Here is a 24,500-nt window from a genome sequence, read left to right as displayed (position 1 = left end):
GTCCAATTTCGATGAGCTTGTGCAAATTGTAGCCTCAGTTTCCTGTTCTTAGCTGAGAGGAGTGGTACCCAGTGTGGTCTTCTGCTGCTGTAGCCCATCTGCCTCAAAGTTCGACGCACTGTGCGTTCAGAGATGCTCTTCTGCCTACCTTGGTTGTAACGGGTGGCAATTTGAGTCACTGTTGCCTTTCTATCAGCTCGAACCAGTATGCCCATTCTCCTCTGACCTCTGGCATCAACAAGGCATTTCCGGCCACAGAACTGCCGCTCACTGGATTTTTTTTCTTTTTCGGACCATTCTCTGTAAACCCTAGAGATGGTTGTGCGTGAAAATCCCAGTAGATCAGCAGTTTCTGAAATACTCAGACCAGCCCTTCTGGCACCAACAATCATGCCACGTTCAAAGGCACTCAAATCACCTTTCTTCCCCATACTGATGCTCGGTTTGAACTGCAGGAGATTGTCTTGACCATGTCTACATGCCTAAATGCACTGAGTTGCCGCCATGTGATTGGCTGATTAGAAATTAAGTCTTAACACACAGTTGGACAGGTGTACCTAATAAAGTGGCCAGTGAGTGTATATATATATATATATACTGTATATATATATATATATGTGTCTCAATGACATGTGTATGTATGTATATATATATATATATATACACTCACTGGCCACTTTATTAGGTACACCTGTCCAACTGTGTGTTAAGACTTAATTTCTAATCAGCCAATCACATGGCGGCAACTCAGTGCATTTAGGCATGTAGACATGGTCAAGACAATCTCCTGCAGTTCAAACCGAGCATCAGTATGGGGAAGAAAGGTGATTTGAGTGCCTTTGAACGTGGCATGATTGTTGGTGCCAGAAGGGCTGGTCTGAGAATTTCAGAAACTGCTGATCTACTGGGATTTTCACGCACAACCATCTCTAGGGTTTACAGAGAATGATCCGAAAAAGAAAAAAAATCCAGTGAGCGGCAGTTCTGTGGCCGGAAATGCCATGTTGATGCCAGAGGTCAGAGGAGAATGGGCAGACTGGTTCGAGCTGATAGAAAGGCAACAGTGACTCAAATTGCCACCCGTTACAACCAAGGTAGGCAGAAGAGCATCTCTGAACGCACAGTGCGTCGAACTTTGAGGCAGATGGGCTACAGCAGCAGAAGACCACACTGGGTACCACTCCTCTCAGCTAAGAACAGGAAACTGAGGCTACAATTTGCACAAGCTCATCGAAATTGGACAGTAGAAGATTGGAAAAACGTTGCCTGGTCTGATGAGTCTCGATTTCTGCTGCGACATTCGGATGGTAGGGTCAGAATTTGGCGTAAACAACATGAAAGCATGGATCCATCCTGCCTTGTATCAACGGTTCAGGCTGGTGGTGGTGGTGTCATGGTGTGGGGAATTTTTTCTGGGCACTCTCTGGGCCCCTTGGTACCAATTGAGCATCGTTGCAACGCCACAGCCTACCTGAGTATTGTTGCTGACCATGTCCATCCCTTTATGACCACAATGTACCCAACATCTGATGGCTACTTTCAGCAGGATAATGCGCCATGTCATAAAGCTCGAATCATCTCAGATTGGTTTCTTGAACATGACAATGAGTTTACTGTACTCAAATGGCCTCCTCAGTCACCAGATCTCAATCCAATAGAGCATCTTTGGGATGTGGTGGAACGGGAGATTCGCATCAGGGATGTGCAGCCGACAAATCTGCGCCAACTGTGTGATGCCATCATGTCAATATGGTCCAAAATCTCTGAGGAATGCTTCCAGCACCTTGTTGAATCTCTGCCACGAAGAATTGAGGCAGTTCTGAAGGCAAAAGGGGGTCCAACCCCTTACTAGCATGGTGTACCTAATAAAGTGGCCAGTGAGTGTATATATATATGTATTCTATGAGTATATATCTATTCTTTAGTTTCCTTATTAAACCTGTCAGTGTAATTTTACTGTATCTCGCACTGAAATGCCGGCTTTTCTAAAGGACACCAGGTGCGTATTTCTTGCAAGCCACACTGGTGGTCCATGTGTAATGCGTTTTTTTGCGCACCCATAGACTTGCATTGGCGTACTACGGTTGTAATACGCTGACAATCGCAGCATGCTGCGATTGGCACGGACCGTATAAAATACACAACAAAAATACGGCTGATGGGAGCTACCCCACAGAGAATCATTGGTCCGTGTGCAATGCAGTTTTTTTAACACCTCTCACTCGTCCGTATTCCTCTCTAGTGTGACGCCGGCCTAACTCTCAAATCTGTCAGATTGTAAGGGTTTCCCTTGTGTACTGCCGCTTTTGTGTCAACCCACAAATTTTCACCTAGATTCATGTCTGGCCTCTGGGCCATTCAAAAACTTTGATATTCTTCTTGTTAAGCCATTCTTTTGTGTACTTGGAGGTATGCTTCGGGTCGTTGTCGTACTGAAAAGTGAAATTCATCTTCAGCTTTTTAGCAGCAATCTGAAAGTTTTGTTGCAAAATTGACTGATGTTTGAAACTGTTTCTAATACCCTCTACGTTGATTAACCCCTTCATGATTTTGCGATTTTCGATTTTTGTGCTTTTTTTTTTCCCTCCATTTCTTCCCAGAGCCATACCTTTTTTAATATTTCCACTAATATAGCCATATTACATATTGTTTTTTGCAGGACAAGTTGTACTTTTGGATGACACCATTGATTTTACCATATAGTGTGCCAGAAAATGGGAAAAAATTCCAAGTGAGGTGAAATTGAAAAAAAAAGTGCAATTCCACAATTGTTTTTTGTTTTTTTTATTTACCATATTTACTGTATGCTAAAAGTGATTTGGCAAAATGATTCCCCAGGTCAGAATGAGTATGCAGATACCAAACACGTATAGTTTTTTTTATATGTGGTAAAAAAAAAATCCGAAATTTATAAGAAACATTTTGGTTGCTTATTTCACCGTTCTCTAAGATTCGTAGCGGTTTCATTATTAGGGATGTGGGCTGTGTGATGGTTTATTTTTTGCGCCCTCAGCTGACGTTTTTGTTCATACCATTTTGGATAGATACAATGTTTTGATCTCCTCTTTTTACATTTTATTGCAATGTTGCAGGGGCAAAAAGCATAATTGTGGTGTTTTGATCCTTTTTCCTGTTACGCTGTTTAACTATTGGATTGTTTTTATATTTTGATAGACCGTACTTTTCTGAACGCACCATATATTACCGTATTTTAATGCACTATGCTGTTTATTTATATACTGCAGGATTTATGTCTTAAGGCCCCGTTACATTTAGCGATGCACCAGCGATCCCGACCAAGATATGACCTGGTCAGGATCGCTGGTGCATCGCTAAATGGTCGCTAGTGAGCTGCCAAACAGGCAGATCTCACTAGTGATGCAGCAGCGGTCGTTACTTACCTGTCACACGCAGCGAGGGTGACGTCTTCAGCCTGCGTCCATGGAGTCGCTCGTCGGCGCCAGCAGGAAGCCGGCGATGAGAAATGGACCAGGCCGATCTCACGCGATCAGCGATATCCAGCGGGAAGCCAGGTCGGAGGTAAGTGTCACATGTAGCGAGATCGCTACCGATATCGCTGTTGCGTCACAAAATCGGTGACGCTTTAGCGATATCGCTAGCGATCTCGCTGTGTGTGAAGGGGGCTTTAGGCTATGTGCCCACGATGCAGAAATGCTGCGGAATTGTCCTCAGCATTTCCGCAACTCCCTGCCGCAGGTAAAACGTATGCGGAACTCGCATGCGTTTTCCCGCAAAACACAAACATTTTGCAAGCGTTTTTAGCTTGCAGAATGCTAGCGCTTTTCCAAGCGATTTGAAGCATCGCTTGGAAAAGTGATTGACAGGTTGGTCTTTGCAGCATCAATAGTAAAAGATAGAATGTTAAAAATAATTTAAAAAAAGTTAAAAAATAGGGATATACTCGCCTTCTTTCGGCTCCCGGCCCTCAGCGGCGCTGCCAGCAAGTTCCGTTCCCAGGGATGCATTGCGCGAATGACCTCTGATGACGCTGAGGGCCGGGAGGACTCCCGGGGCCGAAAGAAAGTGAGTATATCCCTATTTTTTATTTTAATTCTATTTTTTAACAGGAATATGGTACCCAGGGCATGGAGGAGAGTCTACTCTCCTCCAGACCTTGGGTACCATCCGCAAATGAAGCGCTCACTTTACGCATGGTGGGCATAGCCACATGCATAAAGTGAGCCTTTCAATGCAATTCTATGGTCGCGGAATTACCGCAATTCCGCAAATTTAATGGACATGCTCCTGATTTTACCGCTATGCGATTCCGCAGCTGAAAAATCCGCAGTATTGACACAGCAACTGCGGAATTCCATAGGAATGCATGGGAATGCGTTTTGTTAGCTTTTTTTTTTTTTTTTAAATGCAACGTGGGCACACAGCCTTAGACTTTTTTATGATATTGAAGTAAGGTTTTTAACCCCTTAGTGACAGAGCCAATTTGCTACTTAATGACCAGGCCAATTTTTACAATTCTGACCACTGTCACTTTATGGAGTTATAACTCTGGAACGCTTCAATGGATCACACTGATTCTGAGAATATTTCTTCTTGACATATTGTACTTCATGTTAGTATGTTTTTTTAATGAAAAAACAAAAATATGGCAAAAAATTTTAAAATTTTGCGATTTTCAAACTTTTAATCTTTATCTCCTTAAATCACAGAGATATGTCACACAAGATAATTAATAAATAACATTTCCCACATGTCTACTTTACATCAGCACAATTTTGGAAACAATTTTTTTTTGGTAGGAAGTTATAAGAGTTAAAAGTTGACCAGCGATTTCTTATTTTTGCAGCAAAATTTACAAAACCTTTTTTGAGGGACCACATCACATTTGAAGTCACCTTGATGGGTGTACATGACAGAAAATACCCAAACGTGACACCATTATAAAAACTGCACCACTCAAGGTGCTCAAAACCACATTCAAGAAGTTAATTAAACCTTTATGTGCTTCACAGGAACTGAAGAAATGTGGAAGGAAAAAATGAACATTTAACTTTTTTCACAAACATTTTACTTCAGAACCAATTGTTTTTAATTTCACAAGTGTAAAAAGAGAAAATGAACCTCAAAATTTGTTGTACAATTTCTTTTGAATACGCTGATACCCCACATGTGGGGGTTAACCACTGTTTGTGTGCATGTCAGAGCTCGGAAGGGAAGGAGCGCAGTTTGACTTTTTCAATGCAGAATTGGCTGGAATTGAGATCAGACACCATGTTGCGTTTGGAGAGCCCCTGATGTGCCTAAACAGTAGAAACCCCCCACAATTGACACCATTTTGGACACTAGATCCCCCAAGGAACTTATGTAGATGTGTGGTGAGCACTTTGAACCCCAAAGTGCTTCACAGAAGTTTATAACGTAGAGCCATGAAAATAAAAAAAAAGCATTTTTTCCACAAAAATGATCTTTTTGCCCTCAAATTTTTATTTTCCCAAGGGTAACAGGAGAAATTAGATCCCCAAGTTGTTGTGCAATTTTTCCTGAATACGCTGATATCCCATATGTGGGGGTAAACCACTGTTTGTGCGCACGGCAGAGCTCGGAAGGGAAGGAACACCATTTGACCTTTTCAATGCAAGATCGGACACATGTCGCGGTTGGAGAGCCCTTGATGTGCCTAAACAGTGGAAACCCCCCAATTCTAACTCCAACCTTAACCCCAACACACCCCTAACCCTAATCCCAACCCTATCCACAACCCTAACACCAACACACCCCTAATCCCAACCATAACCCTAACCACAACCCTATCCCCAACAAACCCCTAATCCCAACCCTAACTTTAGCCCTAACCCTAACTATATCCCAACTCTATCCCTAATGGGAAAGTGGAAATAAGTACATTATTTTTCCCTAGCTAAGGGAGTGAAAAAGGGGGGTTGATTTACTATTTTTTTTATTTTGGTCACTTTGATCTGGCTACAGATTCCCTTTTAATTAAAAAAAAAAGCATACTCTTCTCACATCTATAGGTAATTATATTCAAACAAAATGATATCTTTTCTTCTTCTCTTTGCAGAGAGGACATGATTTTTATGAAGGTGTAAGAGCAGGTAAGGTGTTTCTGTGATTACTGAAATACCAAAACTTTCTTCACTAAATGGGTAATTCTTGTACTAATTTCCCACAGTATAGACAACTTTTTCCCATTGTATAATTTTATGTTTTGCAGATTCCCACACTTATTTTTTTCAAACAGTGGTTGAATAAATGTTATGATTGTGTTAATACATAAAATTTTACTTGTTCTTTGGTGTTAAAGGATTTTTCCCATCCGATAAGTTGATGCTATATTGCCTCAGCTAAGTTTTTTTCTCATTCCCATTGTGCTCAAAAAGTGTTCCCTTTTTGGAATTGATGCAGTTCTAGTGGATGAACTTCCCCCATGACAATGTAATTCCTAGTTACACTCATGGCCATAAGTTTTGTCACTCATGAAATTGTTCAAAAAAATTAAGTATTTCTCCCAGAAAATTATTGCAATTACACATGGTTTGTTCTACACATGTTTATTTTCTTTGTGTGTATTTGTACAACACAAAAAAAGAGGAAAGCCAAATTGGACATAATTTCACACAAAAGCTCCAAAATGGGCTGGACGAAATTATTAGCACCCTCAATTTAATATTTGGTTGCACACCCTTTGGAATAAATAACTGTAATCAATTGCTTCCTAGCTTCCTATAACCATCAGCAAGCTCCTTGCACCTCTCAACTGGAATTTCTGACCACTCTTCTTTTGCAAACTGGTCCAGGTCTCTCATATTTGAAGGGTACCTTATATCAGCAGCAATTTTAAGATCTCTCCACAGGTTTTCAATGAGATTAATATCCAGACTTGTTGCTGGCCACTACAGAACTCTCCAGAGCTTTCCTTCCAACCATATCTGGGTGCTTCTTGAAGTATGTTTGGGGTCATTCTCTTGCTGGAAGACCCATAGCCTAGGACGCAAACCCAGCTTTCTGACACTGAGCACTAAATTGCTACCCAAAATCTTTTTGGTAATCTTCTGATTTCATGATGCCTTGCAGGCAACCTGTACCAGAGACTGCGAAATAACCCCAAAACATCTTTGAACCTCCACCATATTTAACTGTAGGTACTGTGTTGTTTTCTCATTACATTTTTGGTAAACAGTAGTATGATACAGTTACATGTAGACACACAGTGCAAAGATTGAATCAACGTCTTTCCTTTTTATCTGGTTTCAGGCGTGATTTTCATATTGCCCACACCTGTTACTTGCTACAGGTGAGTTTGAACGAGCATCACGTTCTTGAAACAAAATTTTTTACCCACAATATTGGAAAGGCGCCAACAGTTTTGTCAGGTCCATTTTAGGAGTTTAGTGTAAAGTTATTTGCCTTTTTTCTCTGTTTGTATTTTTCCAATACACACAAAAGGAAATAAGCATTTGTATAACAAAACGTACAATTGCAATAATTTTCTAGGAGAAACACCATATTTTCTGGATTATAAGACACACTTTCCCCCCAAATTTTGCAATTTTCCGCCACCAAAATTGCAACGTTCCGTTAGCCGTGCCCTGCCGCATAACCCGAAATGTTTCCCGGATCCGCTCATTCCTCAACCACGAAACCACAAAAACACTAGTGCATGCTCTTATCATCTCCCTCCTCGACTACTGCAACCTCCTACTCTCTGGCCTCCCCTCTAGCACTCTGGCACCACTCTAGTTCATCCTACACTCTGCTGCCTGACTAATCCACCTGTTTCCCTGCTATTCCCCAGCCTCCCCCCTATGCTAGGCCCTTCACTGGCTTCCTATTGCCCAGAGGCTCCAATTCAAAACCCTAACCATGACATAAAAAGCCATCCACAACCTGTCTCCTCCATACATCTGTGACATGGTCTCCAGGTACCTACCCGCACGCAACCTTCGATCATCTCAAGATCTCCTTCTCTACACTCCCCTTATCTCTTCCTCCCACAACTGCATACGAGACTTCTCCCGTGCTTCCCCCATACTCTGGAACTCTCTGCCACAACACATCAGACTCTCACCATCAACGGAAACCTTCAAGAAGAACCTGAAGACCCACCTGTTCCGACAAGCCTACAACCTGTAATGATCCTCGGTCTACTGAACTACCGCACGACCTGCTCTACCCTCTCCTACTGTATACTCACCCATCCCTGTAGACTGAGCCCTCGCGGGCAGGGTCCTCTCTCCTTATGTACTTGTGTGTCCCTTGTCTTACACATGTTTATTATACTTGTCTATATTTCCCCTTTTCACATGTAAAGCGCCATGGAATAAATGACGCTATATAAATGCATAATAATAATAATAATGACGCATGCGTAAGCAAACGCATACAAACGCATGTACCTGTGTCCACAACGTTAAAGATAGGAAAACGCGACGCATGCGGATGTATGCTTCAGAAACTCTGCGGACACAACCGCAAATGTGAACCCAGCCTAAGGCTACTTTCACACATCAGGTTTTTTCAGACAGGCAGGATCCGGCTTTGCACCCAAGCAACGCATCCAGCGTCAATTTTGAAAACCTGATGAAACGGATCCGTTTTTTTGCCGGATCCATCTAGCGGTTCCGGAAAAAAACCTGATCCGTTTCATCAGGTTTTCCATCCGTTTCTTCTGTTTTTTTATCCGTTTTGCAGGGGATCCGGTTTTTAACAAAGCCCATGGGAGGCTCCCAAACGTGATTGGCTACTGAAAACCTATATATACAGTGCTCCTACACGCCATAGTTGACAGGTTGTAGAGAAGCAAGTGCAGGTTGTAGAGGAGAGCAAGTGGCTGGCGAAGATGGAAGGCGTGATAGCAAACATTCTGAACATTAACGTTGATTTTACTGTTGAGCTGAATCGTTTGAAAGCGATTGTTCTGGAGAAGGAGCGAGAGAGACAGCAGTGCATCATGCGTCTGCGCCGAAAACGTTTGTGGATCCACCCCATCACAGCCAAGAGAATGACGCATGGGGTGTATTCTACACTACAAATGGAGCTACAAGGAAACCCGGAGAAATTTTTCTCATATGTTCGGATGCAAATGGTGGAACGAATTGGACACCTCATCAAAAGTGACACATATTGCCGCTTCTCCATTTCGCCACCGGAGCGTCTGATGGTGACTCTTCGGTAAGGCATTTTAATTGTATCTTCTCCTTGTAAAGCACACTTGTAACTCTAATGTTGTTGCTGGTAGTTTTTAATAATTATTTTTATTGTATCTTCAACTGTTAAAGCAGACTTCTAAAGTGTAATGTTATTTCTGGTATTTTGTACTCATTTTTTCCTTTTTTTTTGTCACAGATTCCTTGCAACTGGCGAATCCCTTTAGTCACTCCATTTCCAGTTCAGACTTGGGATTTCCACCATCTCCGGAATTGTGAAGCACACATGCCGTGCATTGTGGGACTCTTTACATGACGAGTTTATACCACATCCCACAATGGAGAGTTTGCTGGAAATTGCAGATAAACTCCAACAAATCTGTCAGTTTCCCAATTGCTTGGGTGCAGTGGACGGGAAACATATCCGCGTCGTCAAACCTGCTGGATCTGGTTCGGAATATTTTAACTATAAAAAATATTTCTCCGTTGTGCTCATGGCCATCGCTTACACTGAATACAAGTTTATAGCGGTTGATATTGGCGCCTATGGCCGCTCCAATGATTCCCAAGTTTTCAAATTGTCTGCAATGGTGCGTCATCTCTATGGAAACACCTTCCAATTTCCACCCCCAAGATCGCTGCCTGAAACCTCTGGCCCACCAATGCCATTTGTTTGTGTTGGGGATGAAGCCTTCCAACTATCGGAACACCTGCTGAAACCATACTCCATTAGTAGATTGTCGCCAACTGAAAGATTTTTTAATTACCGCTTCACATGACCAAGAAAGAATGGTGGAGTGCGCTTTTGGGATTCTGACAGTCAAATAGCGAGTTCTATGGACCACTATCAACTTGAAGACTGAGACGTGGTGAAAGCTTGTGTGGTTCTGCACAATTTTGTTATATGCAAGGAACAGATTTCCATTGATGACCACCCTGAAGAAACCACATTGCATGATTATCACAACATTACGTATAGAAGTTCTGTGTCAGTTTCCAGAATGAGGGAGAAATTTGCTGAATACTTTATTTGACCGCAAGGAAGAGTAGTAGATTGGCAGGATGAGAGAGTTTGAAAAATTTCTCTTGTACATTGTAACCAAAAGTAATTGACCTTCTTTACCCAAGTTGTGCACCTGGTTGTGTCTTACCCAAAGTATTTTACATTCTATTTTACCTTACCCAAGTTGTGTACCTTGTTGTGTGTTACCCAAAGTATTTTACCTTCTATTTTACCTTACCCAAGTTGTGTGCCTGGTTGTGTCTTACCCAAAGTATTTTACCTTCTATTTTACCTTACCCAAGTTGTGTGCCTGGTTGTGTCTTACCCAAAGTATTTTACCTTCTATTTTACCTTACCCAAGTTGTGTACCTGGTTGTGTCTTCCCCAAAGTATTTTACCTTTTATTTTACCTTACCCAAGTTGAGTACCTGGTTGTGTCTTAACCAAAGTATTTTAACTTATTTAACCACAGTATTTAACCTTGTTTTACCTTACAAACTTTATAACCAAATAAAAGATCAAAATTTTAAACAAACTATTCTTTATTAACATTTTTTTTTTAATTACAAATCTACATAGTGGTGGGTGGAGATAAGGCTGGAGGGGCTGTCAGATTGGAACACATTGACATTGGGAGTGTGGAGAGAGGAAAGTGATGGTGGTTGTGGTGAAGGATCAGTAGGAAGAGATGAAGGGGTGGAGAAAGAAATGAAACGGGTGGACATGAAACCGGGAGTTGTATTGGGAATTTGGAAGGTTTGAGGGGTGGAGTGGAAGGATTGGGAGGCAGAAGAGGTGGAGGGTGGAGAAGAGGGTTGTGTTTGGGGCATGATGGGTGTTGAAGGACAATAATGGTAGTGGGCAGGGAGTGGAGGCACGGGTGATGTGGTTGGGAACTGGTATGGGGCAGTATGCTGGTACGGGGCAGGCTGCTGGTAGGTATGGGGCAGGCTGCTGGTATTGCATAGGAGGGGGAGGAGGGACACCGGCTGGAGAGGGAGCTGGTGTGGAAGGAATTACCGGGGTGGGTGGAGTGGCTTGGGAGCTAACTTGCGCTAGTACAGACTGGCATGATTGCATTACATGCATCTGCTGGTCAGGAGATAGCTTATCCATGCGCTTGAGTACCGACTGGAAAAATGTGTGGTTCAGAGCTTTACTTGCATCTGACTGCATCCTAACCAGAAGTGTGCGCAATTCAAGAATACTGTTGTTGAGCAAATTAAATCCTGTGGTCATTTGCTCAGACAACAGTTTCAGACATTTCTGGAAGGAAGCATTCAGATGTAAGAACTTGGGCGCATAGCTCTTTTCTTGACCCCTCTGACACTGCCGCCCAGAACCCACAGGTGTACTAGAGGTGGCAGCAGAAGAGGGGTGGGGTAAAGGAAAACCTATATCCTCACCAGACGATTCAAGCAATGCAGGCGGCCACGATGCTCCAGCGCAAGGGGGTGGGACCGAGAGATCAGATGTGAGGGAAGTCTGGGAAGGTGCAGAGGGTCCAGAACTGTCAAAGTGTCCCTCGGTGGTGGACTCCTCAGGGATCGCCCCAGAAGGGTTCAACTGTGCAGGCTCCCGAGTGCTGCCGATGGTGCTGTGGAATAAAGAGAAAAAAAATATAATTAATATAATGATATTACATGGCCCTGGCTGAAAGCAAAAAAAAGTGTTAGACATGTAAACATTTTTTATTAAATGGGGTGGGTAATATTTACCTTCTGCTCACCATTGTTGACCGGAGGAACGACAGGGCATTCGCATATTTGTACTTGCTCCTGCATCCTCCAGATCCACTCGGGGCCCGCATCTCTTTGTTGAACTCTTTCTTGAAGTGAGCCTGACAAGTGAAGGCGCAAATTGGTTAGGATACAACACTTTACATCCAGAAACATAACTGAACTGTGTATACTTACACGCTTTATGCTGGGCCCGAACATTGAGGCTCTCCCAGTTGGAAACAAGTTGCTGTCAGACTTGCTCCCAGAGCCGATGGGTCACAATGAGATCGGCGTGGCTGCAGTCCCCCATATTCCACAGTGGCTCCCGCTGTCGGATCAGATCGATGAGGAGGTCAATATCTAGGCCGGCCTCCTCCTCACCGTCCGAGTCAGAAGCACACTGTGAAGCCTGTTAAAGAAGACAAAAAACAAATACATTACACTCCAAACAACAACATATATTAGAGACAAAAAATTTTTTTTAAACCAAATAAGGGTGCTTACCGAATGTTGACCGCCCGGCCGCTCACGCCGACGACCCTGGGAGCTGCTTTGAGGACCTCTGGATTGGACACCAGAATCTGAAGACTGAAAAAAAATGATGTGCTTGGATGTAGGCGTTGTGTGCAGTGTGATGTCTGTAATGATCACTTTTTTATGTGTTGTGTGTAGTGTGATGATGTGTTTCTGCGATGCATGCAAGAAACTTACCAATTGCGAGTCCACTCCGGGTATCTCTCCACCCCTTCGGTCTTCTTCTGGAAGCACCTCTTCTGCTGCAGCTTCTTGTTATACAAAAATTATCGATTAATATATTTAGATATATACAGTACAGACCAAAAGTTTGGACACACCGTCTCATTCAAAGTGTTTTTTTATTTTCATGACTAAGAAAATTGTAGATTCACTCTGAAAGCATCAAAACTATGAATTAACACATGTGGAATTATATAATTAACAAAAAAGTGTGAAACAACTGAAAATACTGTATGTCTTATATTCTAGGTTCTTCAAAGTAGCCACCTTTTGCTTTGATTACTGCTTTGCACACTCTTGGCATTCTCTTGATGAGCTTCAAGAGGTAGTCACCGGAAATGGTTTTCACTTCACAGGTGTGCCTGTCAGGTTTAATAAGTGGGATTTCTTGCCTTACAAATGGGGTTGGTACCATCAGTTGTGTTGTGCAGAAGTCTGGTGGATACACAGCTGATAGTCCTGCTGAATAGACTGTTAGAATATGTATTATGGAAAGAAAAAAGCAGCTAAGTAAAGAAAAACGATTGGCCATCATTACTTTAAGAAATGAAGGTCAGTCAGTCTGAAAAATTGGGAAAACTTTGAAAGTGTCCCCAAGTGCAGTGGCAAAAACCATCAAGCGCTACAAAGAAACTGGCTTACATGAGGACCGCCCCAGGAAAGGAAGACCAAGAGTCACCTCTGCTGCGGAGGATAAGTTGATCCGAGTCACCAGCCTCAGAAATCGCAGGTTAACAGCAGCTCAGATTAGAGACCAGGTCAATGCCACACAGAGTTCTAGCAGCAGACACATCTCTATAACAACTGTTAAGAGGAGAATTTGTGCAGCAGGCCTTCATGGTAAAATAGCTGCTAGGAAACCACTGCTAAGAACAAGCAGAAGAGACTTGTTTGGGCTAAAGAACACAAGGAATAGACATTAGACCAGTGGAAATCTGGGCTTTGGTCTGATGAGTCCAAATTTGAGATCTTTGGTTCCAACCACCGTGTCTTTGTGCGACGCAGAAAAGGTGAACGGATGGACTCTGCATGCCTGGTTCCCACCGTGAAGCATGGAGGAGGAGGTGTGATGGTGTGGGGGTGCTTTGCTGGTGACACTGTTGGGGATTTATTCAAATTTGAAGGCATACTGAACCAGCATGGCCACCACAGCATCTTGCAGCGGCATGCTATTCCATCCGGTTTGTGTTTAGTTGGACCATCATTTTTTTTTTCAACAGGACAATGACCCCAAACACACCTCCAGGCTGTGTAAGGGCTATTTGACCAAGAAGGAGAGTGGTGGGGTGCTACACCAGATGACCTGACCTCCACAGTCACCAGACCTGAACTCAATCGAGATGGTTTGGGGTGAGCTGGACCACAGAGTGAAGGCAAAAGGGCCAACAAGTGCTAAGCATCTCTGGAAACTCCTTCAAGACTATTGGAAGACCATTTCTGGTGACTACCTCTTGAAGCTCATCAAGAGAATGCCAAGAGTGTGCAAAGCAGTAATCAAAGCCAAAGGTGGCTACTTTGAAGAACCTAGGATATAAGACATTTTCAGTTATTTCACGCTTTTTTGTTAATTATATAATTCCACATGAATTAATTCATAGTTTTGAAGCCTTCAGAGTGAATCTACAATTTTCATAGCCATGAAAATAAAGAAAACTCTTTGAATGATAAGGTGTGTCCAAACTTTTGGTCTGTACTGTATATACATTTACAGGGGGGCATTTAAGCTTTATTGTTAGAAGAGCACTTATGTGACCATCAAAAGAATACATAGGGCATCATTACTTTCTAGGGGTACAATCTGGTCACTGTTTTCTAGGGAACTTGCACAGGGCTTTAACATTTTCTAGGGGGCAATTTTACCATCTAGAGGGCACAAATACGGGGGACAGAAAATGGAGCACTGGTATTGTGACAAATAGCTGGTGCAGTAAAAGGACCGACGTGCTCTGAGATGGCCTATTATAGATGGAGTGTGATATACATAAATACATAAATAAAAACAAAACCCAAACTTTTTTTTACCTCTAAGCACTGATGATGCGAGGGAGGCCTCCCAGAAGAAGACATGTCTGGCTGGCTCTGTGGCTGCTGGCTGCTTTGCGGCTTCTGGAGGCTCTGCGGCTGCTGGAGGCTCTGCGACTGGACACGCTCTCTCACTGGCCCCGCTCTCTCGCTGTCCACTCTGTGGCTGGCTGCTCTGCAGCTGGCTCCTCTGTGCCTGGCTCCTCTGTGGCTGGCTGGCTGCATGGTAATGGATGGATGAGTGCCTCACTGGCATTGTTTATATATGTTATCTGGGGGCTGGGCAATGGGATCTGAGCATGCTCCGATGTAAAAACCGGATACGGCTGCCGGATCCTTCTTTTTCCAGATCTGGTGCATTATGGCGCTCATAGACTACCATTGTTGCAAAAAGCCAGAAGCGCCGGATCCGGCGCTAACCGTTTTTTTGCAGCAGACAAAAAACGTTACAAGACACGTTTTTCCAGATGCCGAAATGAAAAATTTAGCCGGATCTGGAAGAAACGGAAGGCCATGCGGCTCGATCCAGCGATAATACAATTCAATGAGAGAAAACCGGATCTGGCGGCAGATTACGCCGGATCCGGTTTTTGAAAAAATAGCCGGATCCTGACTGACAGAAAAAACCTGATGTGTCGAAGTAGCCTAAGAAAGCAATTGTCAAAAGATCAACTGATATTCACGGTTCTATCAAAGGATAAAAAAATTCACAATATCTACAAACATATATATATACTGTTTTGTGTTTTTATTGGCAAGCTCTGCTGTGATGACCTATAGGGAAGCTTAATTGCTTATTGTCAGCAGGCTTTTCATCCAGCTTCTGGATTCCCCTAGTATATTTATTTTTACCTGCTTATTGTTATTCACATATCACACAATTCCATGCAATTCTTGTGGTGCCCTTTTGCATGCCTTTACTACCGTGTATTTTTTTTCTCAAGCAACCCAGGCCATCCGTTGTAACAAATGCCTCAATCTTCAAAACCACATTTGATAGTGCTTTTAAGAGGGGTAACTTATGCGAATTAAGTGCTGGTATTATTTTACTTGGGGAGAGCCTAATGATTGAGAAAGGGTTGTCCAAGTAGTAGACAACTCCTTTAATATACACAAATAATCATTATATACAGTTATATGCAAAATAATAGCAGTCCAACATCCCTAATGTGTTTACTGTTTTTGGTAGAAAAGATCATACAACACTGGAAAAAATTAATGACTAGGTGCTTGTGAGTAGTAGGCAACCAACAGAATGAACAGTCATGACATGCACTATACTACTTGTGTGTTATTGACTCATTTAATGAAAAGGGGATAATATAATTAATAGCAGTGCGGAGTTCAATTAGTGAGGTCATTCATTCTGTCAAGAAATAGATGTCAATTATGGCCCTTTGTTAAAGAAACTACTGTGTTTTCTCTTTTTAAATCATAATTTAAATCATAATGACAACCCAAAACATTCAAATGACCATGATCAAAAGTTTACATACCCTGGTGATTTTGGCCTGATAACATGCACAGAAGTTGACACAAATGCGCTTGACTGGCTACTAAAGGTAACATTCTCACCTGTGACCTGTTTGCTTGTAATCAGTGTGTGTCAATAAAAGCGGATTGAGTTTCTGAGATCCAGACAGACTCTTGCATCTTTCATGCAGCCACTGATGTTTCTGGATTGTGAGTCATGGGTAAAGCAAAAGAATTGTCAACGGATCTATGGGAAAAGGAAGTTGAACTGTATAAAACAGGAAAGGGATACAAATAGATATCCAAGGTATTGATTCTGCCAGTCACCAGCGTTCAAACTGTGATTAACAAATGGAAAAGCAAAACCTTGGACAGGTAGACCAACAAAAATTTCTTCCACAGCTGCCAGGAAAATTGTTCAGGATGCAAAGAAAAACCCACAAATAACATCAGTTGAAACACTGAACTCTCTGAATACTAGCAGTGTGGCAGTTTCAAGATGCACAATAAGGAAGCACTTGAAGAAAAATAGGCTGCATGGTCGAGTCGCGAGAAGAACGCCATTACTGCGCAAATGCCACAAAGTATCTTGCCTACAATACGCAAGACAGCACAGAAACAATCCTCAAAACTTCTGGAACAAGGTAATTTGGAGTGATGGGACCAAAATTGAACTTTTTGGCCACAACCAGAAACGTTACATTTGGAGAGAAGTCAACAAGACCTATGATGAAAGGAACACCATTCCTACTGTAAACCATGAAGGTGAGTCGCTGATGTTTTTGGGATGTGTGAGCTACAAAGGCACTGTCACGATCCAGGTTGGATCTGACAGAGTAAATGCACAAAGTAACCTTTTTTTTTCCCTTGGCTATGTGCCAAGGGTAGTTTTCCCCCCGGTGGCCATTAGGGTCATTGCACTTTGGTTACCTTAGTTTGTGCACGAAATTAGGCAACAGGTGTGATAGCTCTATAAGAGAGTATCAGGTGTGTTGATCACTGTTGGTGATAAAGTATTAATTTGCAAGCAAGCCTGGGTGAAGGAGGGAGCTAAATGAGAGTCACGGGCAGCTCAGTGAGATTCCTGGAGTGTCAGCTATGGTGTCTGCAAGGAGTGCTGGCATGGCGTGGTGGAGTCGCAGCTATGGTGTCAGCAAGGATTTCATGCAGTGGAGTGGCAGCTGCGGTGTAGAGCTGCACTCAAAATGCTGGACTTGGTTGCTGAGAGCTGGACTCAAGCATGCTGGACTTTTTGGCAGAAAAGCTGGACTCATTTGCTGCAAGGACTGCTGGCATGGCGTGGTGGAGTCACAGCTATGGTGTCAGCAAGGAGTTCGTGCATGGATTAGTGGAGTGGCAGCTGCGGTGTAGAGCTGCACTCAAAATGCTGGACTTGGTTGCTGAGAGCTGGACTCAAGCATGCTGGACTTTTTAGCAGAAAAGCTGGACTCATTTGCGGGACTGGTTCGGGACAGCTGCACGCAGGTGTGGACTCTGTTTGCTCCAAGGCTGTACTATGATGCTGAGAAGGTCCGTTTCCGGACAGCGCACCCAGATGTCTGACACGGTGGAGGAAAAGATGCACGCAGGTGGTGGGCTCTGTTGCTGGGAGCGTGAGCAACAGAGCAAAGCTAAGTGGTGTTCCCCTGTTATGTCATTTTTCCTTATGTGTGTTTAGTGCAGTGGTGGGATTAGTTTCCGCACCGACCAATTCCCTAGTGAGGGTTTAGGTGCAGGGCGAGCTAGGGTTTAAAGGTATCCTGAGCGGCGCCCGGTGTGGAACCGGCCTAGGGAACATTAGGAGTGTAGAGACACTGACTCAGGGGAGTTTCAGGAGGTCTCCACGTCCCCATTCCCTATTGCAGGGCCACCACTGTTATTGTTACCCAGGTTTTCCCTATTCCCCTTGTCTTATTGTATTAGTTACCAGCCTGCGGGCCGTGTCACATAGGACAGTTAAACGTGCCGCGTCCTGTTGTATCAGTTACCGGACTGCTGGCTGTGTCACTCAGGACGGGGCACGTGACAGGCACAGGAAACTTGGTCAAAGTTGATGAAAAGATGAATGCAGCACGTTATCAGCAAATACTGGAGGCAAATTTGCAATCATCAGCCCAGAAGCTGTGCATGGGACGTACTTGGACGTTCCAACAAAACAACTATCCAAAACACAAGGCCAAGTCAACCTGTCATTGGCTACAGCAGAACAAAGTGAAGGTTCTGGAGTGGCCATCTCAGTCTCCTGACCTCAATATCATTGAGCCACTCTGGTTAGATGTCAAGCGCTCAGTTCATGCTAGACAGCCCAGGAATTTACAGGTACTTGAGGCTTTTTGCCAAAAAGAGTGGGCAGCTTTACCATCTGAGAAACGAAAAATCCTCACCCACAACTACAACAAAAGACTTGAAGCTGTCAATGATGTTATGGGGGCAATACACGGTATTAAGAAATGGGGTATGTTAACTTTTGATCATGGTCGTTTGGATGTTTTGGGTTGTCATTATGATTTAAAAAGAGAAAACACAGTTGTTCGATTATTAATGGCTTCTCCCAACCACTAACAATGAGTGGAGAAAAAATTTTGGTGTTATTCATATTCTCTGCAAAAAGGCCAAGAAAGCAAAAATTCTGCCTGTGTATGTAAACTTTTGAATACAACTGTACGTGTTCAATGGTTTGATATTTTAATTGAGAAATGGTGTTTCCATGGAAATAAAGTGAGCTGGAATTGATAGTGGAGTACGTCCACAATGCATAGTTGATTTATGTTGTGATATGCGGTCTCGGATATGGTGGGTGGTCTCCCCCACATATCCAAGACCGCACAGGCACTTAATCAAGTAAACGACAAAGGTAAAATACCCGCTGATTCAGTATCATTTGCCTGAGAATGGGATAGGTAAAAAAAAATCCCTTTTATTGATATTAGAACACTGCATGCAACTCAAGGGAAGGTACCCCTATATGGTGTTGAAAGAGTAAGTTGTACCCGTCCTACAAATTTAGAGCCCACATCTACTCTGACCAAGTGATTCCTTATGATTCTAGGTCATTTGTTACAAAGAAGCGACTTGGTTATGAATTCGTGAATATTAGGATATGACTTCTGTAATAAAGTCCAATGTTTCAAATCGCATTGATTAATTCTTCCAATAAAGGCATGAGAAGTACTAACAAAGACCATTCTATTGGAGTTACCTGGTGGATTCCATGGATAATTTACTTTCACGATATGTTCAGAGTACCCTCAGTGGTGGAACAGGATAATCAGAAACAATACGATCCACTCTACAGTGATTTTGGGAGGGATTTTTCATATGTTTGGGATGACAATTGGAATAGTGTAATTCCTATTTGTCCAAAAAGGTCAGTAGTTGTTAAACACTTAAAACCCAAATACATCAACCTGGTCCTATTGCAGTTCGTTGCCGCTAGACAAGAAGTGATTCCAACTCACAAATATTAAATTTAAAAATAGATATTTATTTATACAAAATAAAATACAATAAGATAATTATTAAAAAAGACAGAGCTATAAACCTCCAAAAAAGGGAGGTAGATGCACAGTACAATAGCAATAAAGATATGAGGGGACCAAAAGTATATATAAACTGGTGAAACAACCACTAAAAATACTTAAATGCACAAAAATAAATACCACTAATAAAGTAATAGAAAGTGTAGTTTGCTAGTATAAAGTGCTACTTAGTGGATGAGATTCAGTAGTAGAAAAAATATGAAATTAAGCAGTGTTTAATATAGGAGAGCTCTATATCAGTAGGCTTTAAAAGATGCAGGGGCTAGGTTATGTAAGTGTGCAATATTCTAGGCTTGTATAACAATATTATGCCTGTCAGGAAAATATTAATAATTTTCCATGGTTTCAATTACACATACAGTGCTATCGGCTGCAGCTCCTTGGTTTTTGGTATGACAAGCTGTCCACCTCCACTTGGTTTGTGCAATTAACAATGAGCTCCTCATGCTACATTCCTTCCCCCCTCCCTCTTTCTCTCTGTTGGAATGTCCACTCACCCCCTCTCCAGCTATACAAGCTGGTGTAATGTGAGACCATGGTATGCCCGTTAGTGAGCCTAACTGGTTAAGGGCAGTTCTTCCAGCACATGGATTTGAACTCTCCTTTGTACATTCAAATTCAAATATAATGATACAGGATAATCATAGAGGCAGAAAACTTATATTTTTTGGAATCTGCCTGATTAAAGCTATTCATAGCGGCGTTTTTGGTCTTCTGCGCCCACCAGAAATCAAATAAAGGGTATATGCTTCCCAGTAACACATAGATATACGATGTTTAGTATCAAAAGAAAGGTAATGTTGTAATAAGAAAAATGATACCTCTGTTGTCTCTTTCCGAAGTTTCCACCCAGAGTTATGACAAATAGAAGCTTTTTAGTAACTTTCTAAAGGGGGTGTAACCAGCCCACCCTGTGATGTCATCGAGGAGGACGGAGGGAGCCATGCATACTAGGATAGGGATGAGGGGACAATGCATACCTGGCTTATACTCGAGTCAATAAGTTTACTCAGTTTTTCGTGGCAAAATTAGGTGCCTCAGCTTATTCACGGGTCGACTATTTATGGTATATGAATGTCATATGCAAATTGTAAAATAGCAGAAAATCCAGCTCATCGAACTTGTAAACAAACTTCTTTCTTTATTCACTGAAAGTGCTCAATAGAGCAGCATGTCCATCATGATTAAGGGTGTGTAGTCACCTGAAACGTGTCAATGTCGCATACCATGTAACTTACGTCACTGACACTGTTTTATCCTCTACTGAGCTCTTTCAGTGAATAAAGAAAGAAGTTTGTTCACAAATTCATTGAGCTGAATTTTCTTCTGTTTTGTGATTGTTCCACGCCTTGACACAGCGTTTCCTGTGCTCTAAACACCTAAGGATGTCTATTACAGTGAGCTGGACTAATTTCTGTTTCATATGCAAATTGTATCTGATTCCCATTAGCTATGCTATTTGTAATTATCATTACTTTGTTAGTCTTGGATTTGCCTCCTGTTTTGTGTATTTTTTTTCCTGTGGTATGGTGCCACCTGTTGGTTCCCCATTTTTTAACCCTTTTTATATGTTATTTTTCAATAAAATGTTACCTTTTATCATTTGAAGTTTTTTCTACACATTTCTTTGTAGGTTTTAATTTATTTTTGTGCTGAACTATTTGTGTACTTTCCATGTGTTCCTTCTGGCACAATATATTGTGGTAGAGCTGCTCACTTGGCTGGACACAGAGGTATAACCGGAATACCATCTCTTTAAGAAAAGGCTTGGTTTATTGTAGACAGCATAAACCAAGCTTGGGAAAGTAAACAAGGCCCTCTGGGTAAAACAAAGAAACAAAAAGAAACAGTCCTTTTCCTAGCATGGGGCCAGTCTGCTCACTGGCAGAAATGCCCATGGTTCAGGTTTAGCAGATGCTTTCCTGGAGTGCTCTCTCTCCAGGCCCACACACTGAACACTGAAAACTCTGGCAGTCAGCCATTTAAGCCCTGACCATGTGACTCCTCCAGCATGGGATTCATCACATGATCTTAACATCACACAGGTCGTGTCAGGACACTGCAGGTGGAGATACGGTGGACCCCCTCTCACCCGCTCTATGGAGGTCCACTAAAACCAGCCCATAACAACTCTCATTTAATCCTCTCAACACGTAGTGTGCTGGAAGAAACTACTCTGGTTTTACATCACTAATGCCATGATCCTCAGTGACACATATCTCCCCTCCATCACTTCACCAGTGACTCTGTCACATGTTCCCCCCTCTGCCCAAATTTGGGGTTTTCGACACCTTCACTGGCTAAGCAGGGGACTCTGGACAGGGCATCTGCGTTGCCATGCAACCTCTCTGGCCTGTGCTGCACAAGGAAAGTGAAGTCCTGGAGCACCATTAACCACCTTGTTACCCAGGCATTCTTCCAATTCTTTTCCCTCATCCATCTCAGGGGTGCATAATCAGATATTGGCCTTAACCTTCTGCCTAACAGGTAATACCTTACGATGTTGATTGCCCACTGGATAGCTAAGCACGCTTTCTCATCGATGGCATAGTTCTTCTCACAGGATTAGAGTTTCCTACTTGGGTGTACGAATGGGTGTTCATCGCCATCTATTACCTGGGACAGCACAGCTCCTAAACCGACTTCGAAGGAATCCGTCTGGAGAAGAAACTCCTTCATAAAGTCTGGTGCAACCAAGACTGGCTGTCGGCACAGGATGGGCTTCAACTCCTGAAATGCCATCTACGCTTCAGAGGACCATTTGACCATCATCGACTTTGTGCCCATGAGAAGATCAGTCGGGGGGGGGCAGTTATCATGGCGAAGTTCGGGATAATCGCCTATAATGTCCAACAATTCCCAGAAACACCATAACCTGCTGTTTGGAGACCAGCTGTGGTCACTTTTGGATTGATTCCACTTTGTCTGTTTGTGGCTTTATCTCACCCCTTCCAACAATGTAGCCCAAGTATTTCGCCGCCTCTTTCCCGAAGGAACACTTCTTTGGGTTTATGGTAAACCCCGCTTTCCTTAGTGCATTGAGTACCGCCTGGACCTTCTGCAGGTGATTTCCCCAATCTGAGCTGAAGATCATGATGTCATTCAAGTAAGCGGCAGCGTACTTCTTGTGTGGGACTAGTATCCGGTCCATAGTCCTCTGGAAGGTAGCTGGAGCTACTTGTCCGAATGGCATCTGGGTATATTGAAAGCACCCGTCGAGAGTAGAGAAGGGCGTCTTCTCCTTGGCACTTGGAGACAAGAGAATTTGCCAGTAGCCCTTCGTTAGGTCCAGAGTGGTGATGTACCTGGCTGACCCTAGCCTCTCAATAAGCTCATCGACCCGGGGCATCGGATACGTGGTGAATTGGGACACCTCATTGAGCTTCCTGTAATTATTACAGAAGCGCCGCTCTCCATTTGGCTTTGGCACCAGGACAATAGGGCTGGACCAGCCGCTCTGACTCCTCGATGACATCCAGTCTCAACATTCTCTTCACCTCCTGGGAGATCACCACACGGCGAGATACAGGAATCCGATATGGCCTTTGGTTCACCCTCACATGCGATTCAGCCAGGATCTTGTGTTCCACCACCTGCGTACATCCTGGTAACTCCGAAAACAGGTCTTGGTTCCGCTGATGCAGCTCACAGGACTGTTGTTTCTGGGCCGGTGACAGTGTCTCTGCCACTGTGACATCCTCGACCTTGGCTTCAGGATGTCTCCCTAGGCACTTTGCTTCTACCGGATCCCTGTTCCGCTACGGTTTCAGCAGGTTGATGTGGTACACTTGGTACAACTTCTCCCTGGTTGGTGGACCTTTTAGTTGACATCATTCAACTTCTCGACCACCTCATATGGCCATTGCCACTTGGCCAGGGATTTGCTTTCCACGGTGGGAATCAACACAAGCACCCGGTCCCCAGGGCTAAACAATCTCAGCCTCATGGCCCGGTTGTAGACCCTCACCTGGGCTTCTTGTGCTTGAAGGAGACTCTCCTTCACAATCGGCATCACCCTTGCGATTCGGTCCTGCATTTGAGCCATTTGCTCGATGATGCTCCGGTGGGGTATAACCTGCTTCCCAAGTCTCCTTGGCAACATCTGAAAGTCACCGGGGGTGCAGACCATATAACAGCTCGAACTGTAAGAACCCCATAGAAAGAGGCCTTTGGGACTTACCTGATAGAGAAGAGTAGGTGTGGTAGGAGGCAATCTCAATCTCGGCCATCCTTCTCCAAGACCTTATTCAGCATGGACTTCAAGGTCTTATTGAACCTCTCCATCAGGTCGTCTGTCTGTAAATGGTACACCCACATCCTAAGTTGGGTAATCTGGAGGGCTTTGCAGAACTCCCTCATTACTTTGGACATAAATGGTGTCCCCTGGTCCATCAGGTTCTCCTTCAGCAGTCCCATCCGGGAGAAAATATAGACTAGCTCTCGTGCTATACTTTGGGCGGAGGAGTTTCTCATGGGTACCGCTTTCGGGTACCATGTAGCTTAGTTACCACCAGGATGTATTGATGACCCCTGGTAGTCTTAACTAAGGGCCCGACCTGGTCCCTGGCAGTCCAATCAAACGGGACCTCTATTATGGGTAGCAACTAGGGGACTGCAGATGTGGGATACTGGGGCAGTTTACTGACAGGTAGGGCAGGATCAACAGAAATCAACAATGTCCCTGTGACACCCAGGCCAGGAAAACCTATGAATGACTCGTTCTTATCTACACCTAGATGCCCCCCAAGACATGAGCATGGGCCAAATCTAGTACCCCATGTCTATAGGGTTGCGGGACTAACAGCTGCTCTAATACTTGCCCTCTCTGTTTAGTGACCATATA

The 24,500-nt window shown here is 43.4% G+C and overlaps 1 protein-coding gene across 7 annotated transcripts in view; it reads left to right on the top strand.

Moving 5' to 3' along the window:
* HIBCH (3-hydroxyisobutyryl-CoA hydrolase) overlaps positions 1–24,500 on the top strand; it is a 536,626-nt gene that overhangs the window by 487,439 nt on the left and 24,687 nt on the right. For 4 of the 7 annotated variants that reach the window (XM_073558177.1, XM_073558173.1, XM_073558168.1 and 1 more), the window contains one exon: positions 6,059–6,092. The exons of 1 other annotated variant lie outside the window; for it this stretch is intronic. In XM_073558177.1, coding sequence (XP_073414278.1) covers positions 6,059–6,092 — 34 coding nt within the window. Of the gene's footprint in view, positions 1–2,659; positions 2,737–6,058; positions 6,093–7,071; positions 7,140–24,500 lie in introns of those variants that run through there. 2 more of the 7 variants (XM_073558170.1, XM_073558171.1) reach the window with 2 other exon arrangements.

Source organism: Dendrobates tinctorius, unplaced genomic scaffold, assembly GCF_039654945.1.
Source record: "Dendrobates tinctorius isolate UK_male_01 unplaced genomic scaffold, ASM3965494v1 ptg000254l, whole genome shotgun sequence".
In the NCBI taxonomy this organism is placed as follows: Eukaryota; Metazoa; Chordata; class Amphibia; order Anura; family Dendrobatidae; genus Dendrobates; species Dendrobates tinctorius.
This window is presented reverse-complemented; position numbering and strand designations above follow the sequence as displayed.